At 36.2% G+C, this 13,323-nt stretch overlaps 2 protein-coding genes across 2 annotated transcripts; both read right to left on the bottom strand.

The window, feature by feature from the left end:
- Window positions 1–7: 7 nt before the first annotated feature.
- LOC132544299 (perlucin-like) lies at window positions 8–3,452 on the bottom strand. The gene is made up of 4 exons (XM_060207875.1): window positions 3,404–3,452; window positions 2,462–2,550; window positions 1,251–1,341; window positions 8–237 (listed from the first exon to the last, which is right to left on the bottom strand). The coding sequence occupies exons 1-4, from the start codon at window positions 3,450–3,452 to the stop codon at window positions 8–10; spliced, it is 459 nt and encodes a 152-aa protein (XP_060063858.1).
- A 3,461-nt stretch (window positions 3,453–6,913) lies between these two features.
- On the bottom strand, window positions 6,914–10,930 carry LOC132544298 (perlucin-like). The gene is made up of 5 exons (XM_060207874.1): window positions 10,879–10,930; window positions 9,899–9,987; window positions 9,508–9,598; window positions 8,856–9,069; window positions 6,914–6,941 (listed from the first exon to the last, which is right to left on the bottom strand). The coding sequence occupies exons 1-5, from the start codon at window positions 10,928–10,930 to the stop codon at window positions 6,914–6,916; spliced, it is 474 nt and encodes a 157-aa protein (XP_060063857.1).
- Between the last annotated feature and the right edge of the window lie 2,393 nt (window positions 10,931–13,323).

Raw genomic sequence — 13,323 nt, 5'->3', positions numbered from 1 at the left:
AGCTTAGCTAGGAAATAACTTGCTCTATCTCGCATATCGGCTTGAGAAGTTGTCGACAGTCCCAAGCGGATAATGTGTAGTTATATTTTCCCCACATCCCTAAGCAATCCCTGCCCATGGTATGGTCTGGTTCTCCTGGAGCCCAGTCTGCTGTTAAGGTCAGTCGTTCACCCGTCTCATTAAATATCCACTCGTTTTCGGTGATGGCGTCTGTTGCCCCCGTCCAGAACCCTACACCTAGAACAAAAAAAAAGTTCCATTATTCGAAGGCATCTGTTGCCGCTATTCAATACTCCTCTTCTAGAAGGAACGACATAGATATTCAAATATATGTTGCTTCTATTGCCCCCGTCCAGAACCCCTCACATAGGAAACGTATACGTGTCATGATGTGAAGGAAATGTTGCAGCAATAAAAACCTTTAACGTTTGAAAAAGGTGCCATTATCTGATGATGGGCTCTTTCGTTCTGATCAAAAACAAATGGCACTGTCTTCAAATGAAGTTAAAGATATTTAAAAATTGTTAAAACACACAAAAATACAGAGAACATTTTGCTAAAAAAAATTGATAAGATACAGTAAAGCCAAATAGAGAAGTAAACTGCATAATACAGCTGTTCGCCCTTGTGACTCGTCATTGATTCTAAGGGCCTAAAATCTAAAACTCGATTGAAGAAAATCCAGCGATTAGAATAATACCAAAATTTAGATGGGTATGCGCACTAGCCCCATAATTCAGTAAATTTCATACATCTGATAATTTTAGAAGAACGTCAAGTACATATGTATATTATGAGACGTGCAACAATTCGTATGCTGACTAAAGCAAACCTAATAGATATGGAACCGCAAACAAGCATTTCAAGTTATTGAGAAAATGGGGGAAAGTGGTTAATTAGATATAAAGTGTAAATATAAAAATGTTTTTTTCTATTTCTATGCAATTTATATTCATAATTAAAGCTGATCGTCTAGTAATATACCCTCTCGAAAGCCAAAATGTGTCAATCGAAATTTCAACAAATTGTAGAAAGAAAAAGCAGAAAGATAGAATGACAAAACTTTCCAGGTGTTTCGACAAGGGCAGCAGATCTACTGAATCATGATATCAAACAATGGGCACAGTATCATCACACTTTACACAATAATTTTAAATTTACTCCATACTTCAGTAAAACAATAGTCTAAAGAAAATGAGTAGCAAACATGCTACAGTCACGTTTATATAGTTATTCGGACAGCGATGTACCTCCGTATTCTGAAGCCCTTGCCTTGATAAATCCGAATTCAGCTTCTGTCTCCAAGTACACCAAATGTGTGTCGAATGTACTGCAAAATGACTTAAAAACAAACACTTGTATTGTTATAGTCATTTATACCATACGTTAACATCTCATGGATTCAACAATGTCCGATAACTGTGTATAATATTTCAGCAACATGTGTGCTAGAATGGTAATTGTGTAGCGAAACCCTACAACGCTTGAATGTATGCCTTCTCTCCCTAAACCACAAACATCCCATGTTTCATGATGCACTGTCAAACATATAATTGAAAAATTCCTCAATTCTTGAAATTCGTTCAAATGTGACATTTCCCCCAAAAAATATCATTCTTCCAATAGGCAGATAAAACATTGTATGCTATTTACAATACCTGTTTCAATATGGCTGCAGGCCTTTAAAATGTGTAGTCCTTCCTGATATTGTCTCAAAAATACACCAAAAACATATATATATTTCATATGCTTGGTGGATTCAGATGTCTATACGACAATGTACCAATGTTCCAGGACTGTACTTGAGAAACTGACACAGTCAAGTTCCGCAGTATTAGCAACAACAACGGAATAGTAACACCATAGTCAAGCCTGCACTTTTTGTAGCAGCGAGACTTTTAAAGATATTTTTTTATTCAAAGTAAAATGGAAACGATAGGAAAATGTTATTTGGCTGGGTTTTTACTTTCTCGAAATTGTCCAGGACAGAAAACTGTAAATATACCTCCTACAAAAGTTAGAAATAACACTGGATAATTGACAATTCACCTTTCAGCGAAATATCTCCATTCTGAAATCCAAACGTGCTGTCGCATTTCAGACCGATCGAAATAACTGCTATTGCAACTAAATCCTTCCACGTTAAAAATGTATCCCTTATCATACGTTGAACTTGCCATTTTTATCGTTTTCTGAGATTGATGTTCTTATCCTTTTACTACATTTTTGTTGATTATTTTGTTGAGCAATTGACATTTTCTGCTTGACAGGCAGTTTATATCAATAATAAAAATAGTTTGCTAGATCAATCGAATGTCGAATAAAAAGGCAGTAAAGAAGCAAATACCACTAATAAAAATGATTGGTAGAGCCCAGATGTAGTAACGTTGACTTATGTTGGAAACATCTTTACATGTTTATGCAGTTATACTGACATCTATAATTTGGCAGACGGACTTACTGCGGCTTCCGGCCACGTAAACACGTTATGAAAAAATCTGTAGCATGAGCTCTCGTATTTAATGAAGCCGTCTGCACAATCGGTCACCACTGAAGTTAAAAACAGCACAGTGAGACAACAAAAATACAAAGATTTCCATTATCTCAATAAAATCCGTAAAAATGTTAAATATTTGTTTCCAATCTATATCATCTTGTGACACACGAATTACATTTCCTAATTTGGGCATCTAATTTTGCGTTGTCGTTTTATTTCATTTATATATAAATTTAATATATCTTATAGGGTTAGCTTCGTCTTTGCATAATGCAAACTCATCATAAAATTGTACTTCTTTTTTGTATACATAGTAAAACAAATTGTTCGTTAATAGTTGAAAACTTTTTTTTTTCGAAAAACATTTAAATCAAGGAAATGTCATCTCGAAAGAGCAGGAAATCACATTGTTAGAATAAATACTACATATAATAGAATAAGTCTCATCATAATGATTTCGTTAACGCCCCCCCCCCCCCCCCCCCCCCCCCCACCCCCCTTAGCCTATACCTTTTTATTTTGCTGTTCAATAATGTCTAAAATGGTCAAAATTTGGTTAAAGATGACCAGTGATGAGTGATTTCGTCAAATATGGGCAAAACCAATTTGACAATATGCTGTCCAACAATGTATATCATACCAAACTTCCAACGACCCAAGGTTGCGAATAAAAGTCTTCTTACATTAAGGTTAAAGCAAGTGCATTTTATTAACGATTATTATCAAAATAATTGTTGATATAAGGAAATATTAAGTCTATTATAATGCATATGTGATAGTACAGAATGTTTATATTACAGAAAGTAAGCATTATAAAGAAATATCGGGAGATAGCGTTTGGAAAAATATATCCCTATAGATAAAATCAAACCAATCCATCAATATAAAGCGTTCGTCAACACGTACCCTCTTGGACAGCTAAACATACCAAGGCAACATTAACTAGGGCATACATGGTGTTATGCAAACCTCAATTCAGTTACATACGGGTCCTTCGCATGGCCATTAACGGGAGATAAGATAAGGTGACCCGTGTACGTACTCAGTGAAGCCCTTACTTAAGCCGCCCAAAATTAATTCTCTGTACTACATATACTACATATGTTAGAAATTTTATCAAAGACATTTATTGAAGCAACTGCACAATCAGTCAAGATTTATATATGCAGATGCATATATATGCACACACATTACTATTGTTTTCTCTTCTCATGAACATTTCAAATCAGATGTCTTCTGAGAAATCCGTACTTTACCCTACTCATTGTGTAATTAGTTTTGAAACAACACTATATACGTCTTTCCTTATTTGGCCATTAATACATTATACAGTTCTTACTTACTCTACCTCCTTAAATCTAGATACATACAGGTCGTTAGAGTCATTCCCTCTCCCCCCATTACATTATAATAATGAACGGTGATGATTTTTATATCTATATCGTTTTCTTCCATTTTTTGTCGCTTCCTAATTTTTGCGTTCACCGCTCTCGTATTCCGTTTAAGATGACCTTTCCCTTATGTGAGGAATGTGATTGGGTCTGATCATATGCTACGACACATGCAATTGGGTGCTTATTAGAGAAGAACTTGTTAATTTAACGTTCAGTTCAGTTAAATTGAATTCACACATCACATGGATAACGCCATCAGAGGGTCCCAAATTAGAAGTAAGGACCAGAATTAAATGTTTGATTATGTTTCATGTCAATAACACGTTTTACAGTGACAGGAAACGCACATTTTTCTAGTGAATTAGGTAATGGTCATCTCTAGCAAATAAAGCACTCTGTCGTATTGGGTCTGTTCCGTGAACAGATAAGCAACACTCGTGTAAGACTTTGTCTGGTGGACTTTTTTTGTGTTTATAACAATAATGTTTCAAATATAGATGTAAAATTGTTAAAATTTATGAAATATGTACATGAGTATACATATTGGTCGATGCAGTCCAACTATATCAATTAACTGCAACCCTTCATAACGATATTCATAGATAATAGTGTAACATCGTTGAACTGTTTTATGGCAGTAACATTAAGAGGTGGGATATTAAAGTCAAACCTTACACAAATAAGCATAACTCTGTTACATGGCGGGTGTCGTCGATGAAGCAGAAGATGCTTACTCTTCCGGATCATCTTGTCTTGTTCCTTTTGTATTTTTTCAGGAATCTCCGTGTATATCTATCTTTTGTTCATATTTTGCCCTAGTTTTATGGAATTTGAGTTTGAATTATGATTATGTTGCCATGTTGGTATTTTCTTGATGTTTTCTGTGTTTTTCGGTATTTTCTTGATGTTTTCTGTGTGTTTTTCGGTATTTTCTTGATGTTTTCTGTGTGTTTTTCGGTATTTTCTTGATGTTTTCTGTGTTTTTCGGTATTTTCTTGATGTTTTCTGTGTGTTTTTCGGTATTTTCGGTAGTGTTTAAAGAGAGAGGAATTCAATATCATATATCCCAAAAGGTTGGTGATTTGCCTTGCTTGTTAAGTGGATAATTTGCATGATTGAATCACTGATATACTCCTGAATAATAAAACGTTGTTTCTATTCAACATGCTCTTTTATAACTACAGCTGACAAACGAGTTTGTCGATGATGTCAGAATTTGGGGACATATGTCAAATAAAAAAATCCGCTGAATCATAAACAATATGATATTTTGCTCTGGCTAAATAAAGTTAAATGTCACATGTTACTGGAAAAAGAAGATTAATAGAATCATTCACTTCATTTAGGTTGAGATAGGAATATCTCAGTCTGAGGAGGAAGATTATTACGTTGTCAAACAAGGGATTTGCCGAGGGTTTAACACTTTAATAATCTTCCCTCGAGGGTTGTGATGCCCTATATGACTCTTAAGGGTGCGAATGCTTATTTTTCTCTCAACCTGTTTTCCTTGTTCGAATGCAAGCCGTAGTGTATTGTGTGTAAACAAAAATGCGTGGATAACACGTACGAAAAGTGACACGGCACTCTTCAGGCATTGTAAGTGAATCTTACAAATATATAGTTCTAGTGTACATACCAACAAAATAATATAATACTTTATAATTAATACAAATTTTAGTTATACGTTTTAAATTAAGGTGAGTTTCTATCTTGATGATAATACAGAAATTTCAGTTTTGAGGACAACGCAAGATTTCAGTAGCAGAAGAAGAAGTGTATGTGTATGACCTCATAAAAGTAGTTCCACTTCGGGGTCACGTCAGTGACGTCTTTTTTTATTGTTTTCTGAACGTGCAAAGAGCACGTGTAGCTTGAAGCAACGCGAGGGTGAATCTAGGAAGTCTCACAAAGGGAAAAAGCGTGGATTTACCTTTTCAGGTTAAGAGAAAAATAAGTCCGAATCTCCAATTGAATAAACCTGTAGCAAATTTCAATGATTCTCCAAATCGTCAGAGTCTTTCAACAATGTCCGTTGTTTTAGAAACCATTAACAATTATCGTTGCCACTTATAAGAATTGAGGTATGTACACAAAAAATCCATATAAACAATAGTTTAGACCAATAATCCACACAGAATGATATTTAAAGCATTTATATATATATATCGCCCTACATCTCGACACGAAACAACTTTAGATTGTTGAAATAATGAAAATGAGGGGCTGCTTCATTGGAAAATTTTCAGATGTCAGATTTTGTTGTATGCATCTACTGGAGTGAAGATAATATGAAGTTATAACACTGGACGAAATTCATCATCTAATTTCAGAAGGATACACAAAATCAAACATAATGTCCCTTATTAATCTGCCATACTAAAGGGAATCAAATGCAACAATTGTCAAATTTACGCTGTGGAGTTTATTCGAAAATGTTTGAATCAAGTCCCCGAGTTTATTGTAACTTGCCTGCAACATTTCAATTCATGTGAATTGTGGCACTGTTTACAATATACACATGGACATATATTTTATTTCATTCAGTATTAATTTTTTTTCTCCTTCTATATTTCACAATTGAGGTCCTCGGCATCAATAGCGGGTTCTAGAGGGACAAGACAACTGTATAGTGTCGTTCATTTCATTATACGGCTCTCCTTAGGTGCAACTACATTCAATTGTTACACAATATTTGAAGGAAGATATCTAAAATTACGGGCTTACTTTGGGGACTCTCCGAGCTAAATGCGACCTTGCCTGTTTTGATGTTAATAAACCCATATCAATCAAGAGTACTTGCAAACACATTTTGTGGGTAAATAGTGCAATAAAGCGATGTAAGATGAAATGTTGACAAAATGTCCTTTTTGTTTGTGTGTGTAGTTTGAACCTAGATTTCTTTACCGGAGACGGCAATATAGAACAAAGTCAACTTTATTGTCCCTGACCGTTTTAATATCACAACGACAAAACAAACATAAGGTATAGTCCTGTTTCATTTAAGTAGTATTTCTTCATTGTTCTATCCGAAAATCTGTGTTTCCTCAATACTGAAAAAATAAAAAATGGTTTATTACGCCAAAACATTAAAAATATGTGTTCTGTTTCATAAATAAAAAACACGAATCAAAGAGTTAGATAAGACAGTCACTCTTCATTTATTAAAAAAATTGTTATCACGATGATTGCAGGATCATTTTGTTCCGAATTCGTCCAATCCCTTAAAAAACTGTGGTATGTCTGGTATACAGAATTATGGCACAGCTTTATTACTGTGGAGATACTGTGAGAATAAATGCATCACAATTTGAATTGGTCAGTTTAGTGGTGTAATGATACGCTACACTCACGATACGATGCCTATCACGATACTTTGTAAATAAAATCTCTGTGTTTGAGTTACTTAACGGTAATTCACATCTCATTTTATGCTTTAGAAACATCAGTTTATTCACAAGGTCTGGGGACAAAAACGACATTCTTGCTAAGAAAAATATGTCCTGACAAGAAGCTGATGCTTTGCTTCATGACAACTAATCGTGTTTCTGAATCCTTCTGGTTCGACTATAGAATACGGCCACGTATCGTCCCATCGCTCGTTGCGAGGAAAATGGCATTCTCACTTTCCTCATCTCATGCAAACTTAGCAGACCTTTAGCAGTGACACCAGATGTGCTAGTAGGATGCCTGAGTTTGCTTTCTATACATAACTTGATACGTCTTCATGCCGCTTCATGTGGTTGCCATATTGAATGTATTTCCCGTTTTGTAGGAAATAACTGCATAGCAGAGGTAACATGTTGTTGTTTCCATCTCAGATGCTTTCATATCATCTTTTTCGTGTATGCGGAAATCACAATGATTCCATTTTTTTTATATAAAACTTAAGCTCAATCACCGGTTATTGTATAGAAGCTGTCATCTTGGATTTAAGACGATACTAAACACGGACGCGTTCCGGGAGATCCAGAAAAACACAAAGACGGTGAACCGGACCTTGGGCATTTTACCGGGATATACCGTTCGGCGGTATACCGTTGCACCCCTATGCCAGTATGATAAACGGAAAAAAGATCAAGTTTAACATAATTTCATTGGTTTTTATTTATTTTTTATTTTTAAAAAAAAAAAAAAAAAAAAGATCGGTCAAAAATGTACACCATCTAATAATATCGGAGGTAAATACTGTGAAGTCGTAGTTTCACTCTATCAGTAATTTACAGTAATTTTAAGTTTATATCCTTCAATATCATATTGAATCCTACATTGTGTTTTTACTGAATGATCGGTCTGTGATTGCTGTGGTGAATATTAATAACTATATAGATAAAATTATACCGTTGCATCTAACATCTTCGGCTATTTCATGTGTAATTGATGTCCAAAACCGCAACCAACCAATGAGGTGCAAGTGGATTTCTTGTCTATTTCATAACTTTATAACTTACATGGCGCAAGACGTTTTTTTCTGAAATTTCACTGAATTACCGGCAGTGGTCATTTGTAGTCATTATCTGTTCTAGAAAGGACCACCTCACGACGGTCCTGATTATTCACGGAACAAAGCAAATTATACTATACGAACAATGTAGCATCGGGAAAAATGTGTTGCGTTTTAAATTATGGTTGAGGCTAATAAAGTACTAGGTATGATGGAGTTGAACGATGAACTATAATCAATTGTATTTGGATAAAGTTCAGGTCAAGCTTTAATACGGTGTTTAAGGATTTTCCTGACTAATACTTTTTTTCAGATCTCTTAAGCCTAACCAGCGGTCAGATCGGTGTTTTGTATTGAACAGTGCTATTAATTCATGCCTAGCCATGACCTACATGAACTAAACATGTCTCCTCCTACGACCCTACATAATCCTTTGAAAATTCCAAACTATATGTTCATATATACATATTTGTCTTCAGAGGATTTACGAATTACGTATAACCACGAACCAAATCACACAAACCTGACTTCACAAATAGGCTGTAGTAGAGCGGTGCAGTCCCAAGCTCCAAAGAGGAAGTCGTGTTCACCCCATAATCCCAGACAATCTTTACCGCTGCTCTGGTCTGGTTCACCTGGAGCCCATTTGCCGGTCAGTGTCAACATCTCTCCTGTCTGCGCCCATATCCACTCGTTCTGATCAAGTGCGTCGGAGCCCCCCGTCCAAAACCCATAGCCTGTACACAGAAGATATCATTTTCGTTCAATACTTTGAAAAAAACAATGGATAATGTCTATATCGGAGAAGTAGGGGTATGATATTAAGTGATTTTCCCAAGATTGATATCATAATAAAAGACTAGATAGTGCCGATAGGAAAGATGTTACCTGGAATAACTTGTACTGGACTGCTACTCTCTAATTCATGCTAAATCAAACGTTAGTCCCTTGGATCTTTCACCTATCAATCTCAACACCTTATGTGTTTAATTTGATAATTTCGTTAATTCAAACAATAAGTCCTAGTTTCCGTTCAAATCAACTCTGAAACTGATGTACAAGGCGATTGTTAACTCGTGTTATAATTGTCCTATAACATTGTGTCAATATTTTTTCCTTCAACTTTTCACCGACATTGAATTGGAATTTTATTGGCACTATCTGTCTGTTTTTACCTCCTGTCTCATTCGCCTTGTTCCTTATGAATGTCATTTCCGCATCGTCGCTTATGGTAAGAATACGTGTATTGAATGCACCGCAGAACGACTACAAAACACAAGAACGAATACAGGTTAATATATCTGAGTTCAAAATATCATCGAGTGCACAACTATTATGATAATTCTATATTTATCTAATGGTTCCTGACTTTTTAGAGCGGTTTGCCAGTTTATCGAAGACATGATGATATGAAAGGTACAGTAGTACCTTGAAACAGTTCTCTGGGTCTCCACTAGACTTTTGTGAACAATACAAATACAAACAAAATCACTCTTTACACTGAACCCAATTATCGTGGCAGATAATAGACAAAATGTAAATACTTGACAAAGTTGCATTACTTACTACAGCCTCGGGCCATGTAAAAGTGTTGGTAAAGAATTTATAACACCTTTCTAGGTTCTGGATGAAACCGGCTGGACAATTTGCTGCAACTGTGGATGGAAAGTAATCATGATTACAGTATATCCTTTGTTTCTGAACTGTGTGACGAAATAAAAACGGATTCTTACTGTCCCTAGCATGTGAACAATATAAGGCGATTAATATTAGAATTGTCATCTCCTCCTCTTAACTTTATAATGTGATCGAGTGCGCGTCATGATAGCTTGGCGATCTAATGATGCTCCACTGTAATAGCACTATACATGTACTCAAAAGATTCTCAAATCATTATATGAATCTTTAGATAACAGTCGGCCTTCTATAAACCGGTGACCATTTTTTACTACCATCTATATATGATTCAAATTAAAGGTTATTTATTAAAACTGACAACAGAACAAATAGAATTCAACAAACATAAACATACCTTGATACTTTTCACAAGTGAATAGCATATTTTAATACCAGTTTAGAGTTAGAAAGCCTATCACTAATTAAATTGTATCATACAGCTGTTTCGTCTTTATATGACTAGTAAGTTATGCTAAAGACCTAAATTTTGAAGCCTTGGAGGCGCCTGAGGAAACATTCATATTGTAGATTGGGAGGTACACTAGTCTAAATTTCGTTTTTTTTAAATCTGATAGTGTTAGAACAATGTCAAGCACAGTTTTCGGATTCTTAAAACGAGGCATGCAGGTTACGGCAAACCTTTGAAGGCCAGTTTTCCATTCGAATTATTACATGATGTGATGTTCTTTGTGCAACTTTTCAAGGATCTTACGATATCAACAAATATTACGTCTTCGATGGCAAAACATGTACCACCATACCGAAATAATCCCCGTGACCAACGCCATCGGTTCAACTGTAAGACTGACCAGCTTGATTGTAAACTTTATAATCGTGGTATTGTCCAGCTTCGACTTGTCAATACTTACCGCTTACAATTCCGAAAATGAGTAGCAAGCAAACAATACCATACTTCAACATTTTGTTCTGTTTAAGCTGAACCGGATCTGTAATCAAACTAATCACTTTACAATACAGCGTCAACACACAGTGACCCTGGAAACCTTAGTGTAAAGTCAGATAGATCCAGTTCTACAGATAAGATAAGAACTGGACGGTATGTTCACAGGCGTGCTGTATAAAACAAAAATGGTAACATTAATACAATGATCAAATATCAAATGCCCATCAATTCATGAGTAAAAATCTGATGAAATGATATGCTCTTGGCAACCTATGGGACGTGTTTGATCATCGATAACATGCAGTCTGTTGGTTCTATTTTTGTTTACTTTATTTTCCTTTGAGAACATGACAGTTCGTACTTGGATTTACCATGATTTCCAAAGCAGGTGTCTATCAAACAAAGGACGCTAGCTGTTCTTTTCTTATTTTCCTTGCACTTTTTCACATACGTTTTCTGTTGACCTATCTATATTTTCTGTTATTGTAAAATTAAGCAAGTAGCATGCATACCATTTATCATACTATAATACCCTTAAGCAATGAATATCATTAACCTTTTCCTGTCTAAGATATAGTAAGAATCGATAATATATACTAAAAGGATAAAGAAACGCAGGGTGAACTTTAAACCAGAAATGAAGTATGATATCAGGCTTCATTTAAAACGAACTTTTGTATACTTACAGATAAATTAAAGCTTAAAAATTTCCAAAGTCTGTATTTTGCATCTGACAATTGGTTTAGAGGTACTAACGATTAAATTGCATGGACCCATAGGATTTTGAAATTGAAATTGAACTGAGTCATCAATATCTTGTGTGTGCGCCGTTTGTTGTGGTCACGGCCCTTATTCTTCTGGTCATAGAGTTCATGAGAGCGTTAATCCGTCTTATGGGGATGTTGCCCCACTCTTCAATCAGAGCTCTGGTCAACTGCTCTCGAGTAGCAGGGGGTGGCTGGCGCTTTCGAACCTGTCTATCCAACTGGTCCCAAAGGTGCTCGATCGGGGACAACTCAGGGCTATATGGCGGCCGATCTAGTGGTTGAATGTTGTTGTTGGTCAGAAAAACTTGTCAAATCCTTGCTACGTGGGGCCTAGCATTATCCTGCTGGAGGGTTAGATTATGCTGCTGTAAGAAAGGGATAACATGGGGTTGCAGGATCTCATCTCTATACTTAGCTGCTGTTAAATTGCCATCAATAACAACCAATTGTGATTTTAACCCGTGTGAGATTCTTCCCCACACCATTACTGAACCGCCTCCAAACCTATCCCTCTCTTTAACACAAGCGTCCGTAAAACGTTCGCCACGACGTCGGTAGACACGTTGGCGGCCGTCAGATCGATAAAGACAGAATCGAGACTCATCCGTGAAGAAAACTTGTCTCCACTGCCTCAGTGGAAACCGTCGTGGAGCAAGTGCAGCGACCAAGGCCATACGACGCTGACGTCGAGCAGGGGTAAGGTGTGGACCTACGTAGGGGCGGCGTGCTCTTACACCAACTTCTCATAATCGATTCCTTACAGTTTTTGAACTTATAGGACACCCATGATTTCCACGAACATAAAGTGCACTCTCAACGGCAGTAAGGCGCCGATTACGCACACGAGAGACGACGATATAGCGATCCTGACGTCGTGACGTTACGCGCGGACGTCATGACCTAGGTCGATCGGCCAATCGCCCAGTTTCCCGAACACGTCTTACAAGACGTTCTATGGTGGAAACATTAACACCAAAGTGCCTAGCAACCTGATTTTCCAGCTGTCCTTGCATCAGCATCTGAATGGCCTGACCCCTCTGAACTTCTGTGAGTCGTGCCATTCTTAAAACGAATCAAATTCTCAATTAATTTTATGGAAGCAGTTGGTCTGTATAAAGACTAACAAAATGTGACTTGACCAACGCTGCATGAGACCAGAACAACACGGTGCACGACATTCGTTTTTTCCTTCCTCCATTTACCAGAGCTGCGCACTGTACCGTGACTAATTTTTCGATACATGACAAGGTGTAATATGACCTAATTACTCAATCCACAAAGTTTCACTTTATTTGGAGAACGCGTTTTCAAAAAATCGGAATAAATATTAACCTGCGTTTGTTTATCCTTTAAGTATATATGACCAATCTTAACAGAACTTGAAAAACTTAATTAATATTGAATGGTGTAATAACCAAATAGTGATAGGAATGTCTATTACCGTAATACATTTTATTACATGATTCCCCTGATATATTTCATTTCCACGTATGAACTTAAAATATGTTTTTTTCTCTGTCTATGCAGAAGGTTTTTTTTCGACATTTTGGTGTTTCCATTGTTATGTTAGTCCGAAAACATGGATCAAGAGGGAATGGAAAATATTTTATAAAATTTCGAGTGACAGTAAAAGTGTTTCGTTT

This window comes from Ylistrum balloti, unplaced genomic scaffold (genome assembly GCF_031769215.1).
Source record: "Ylistrum balloti isolate Yb309-2 unplaced genomic scaffold, AGI_CSIRO_Ybal_v1 Utg369790, whole genome shotgun sequence".
Lineage (NCBI taxonomy): Eukaryota > Metazoa > Mollusca > Bivalvia > Pectinida > Pectinidae > Ylistrum > Ylistrum balloti.
The sequence above is the reverse complement of the archived record's forward strand: the minus strand, read 5'-3'. Positions and strand labels throughout refer to the sequence as shown.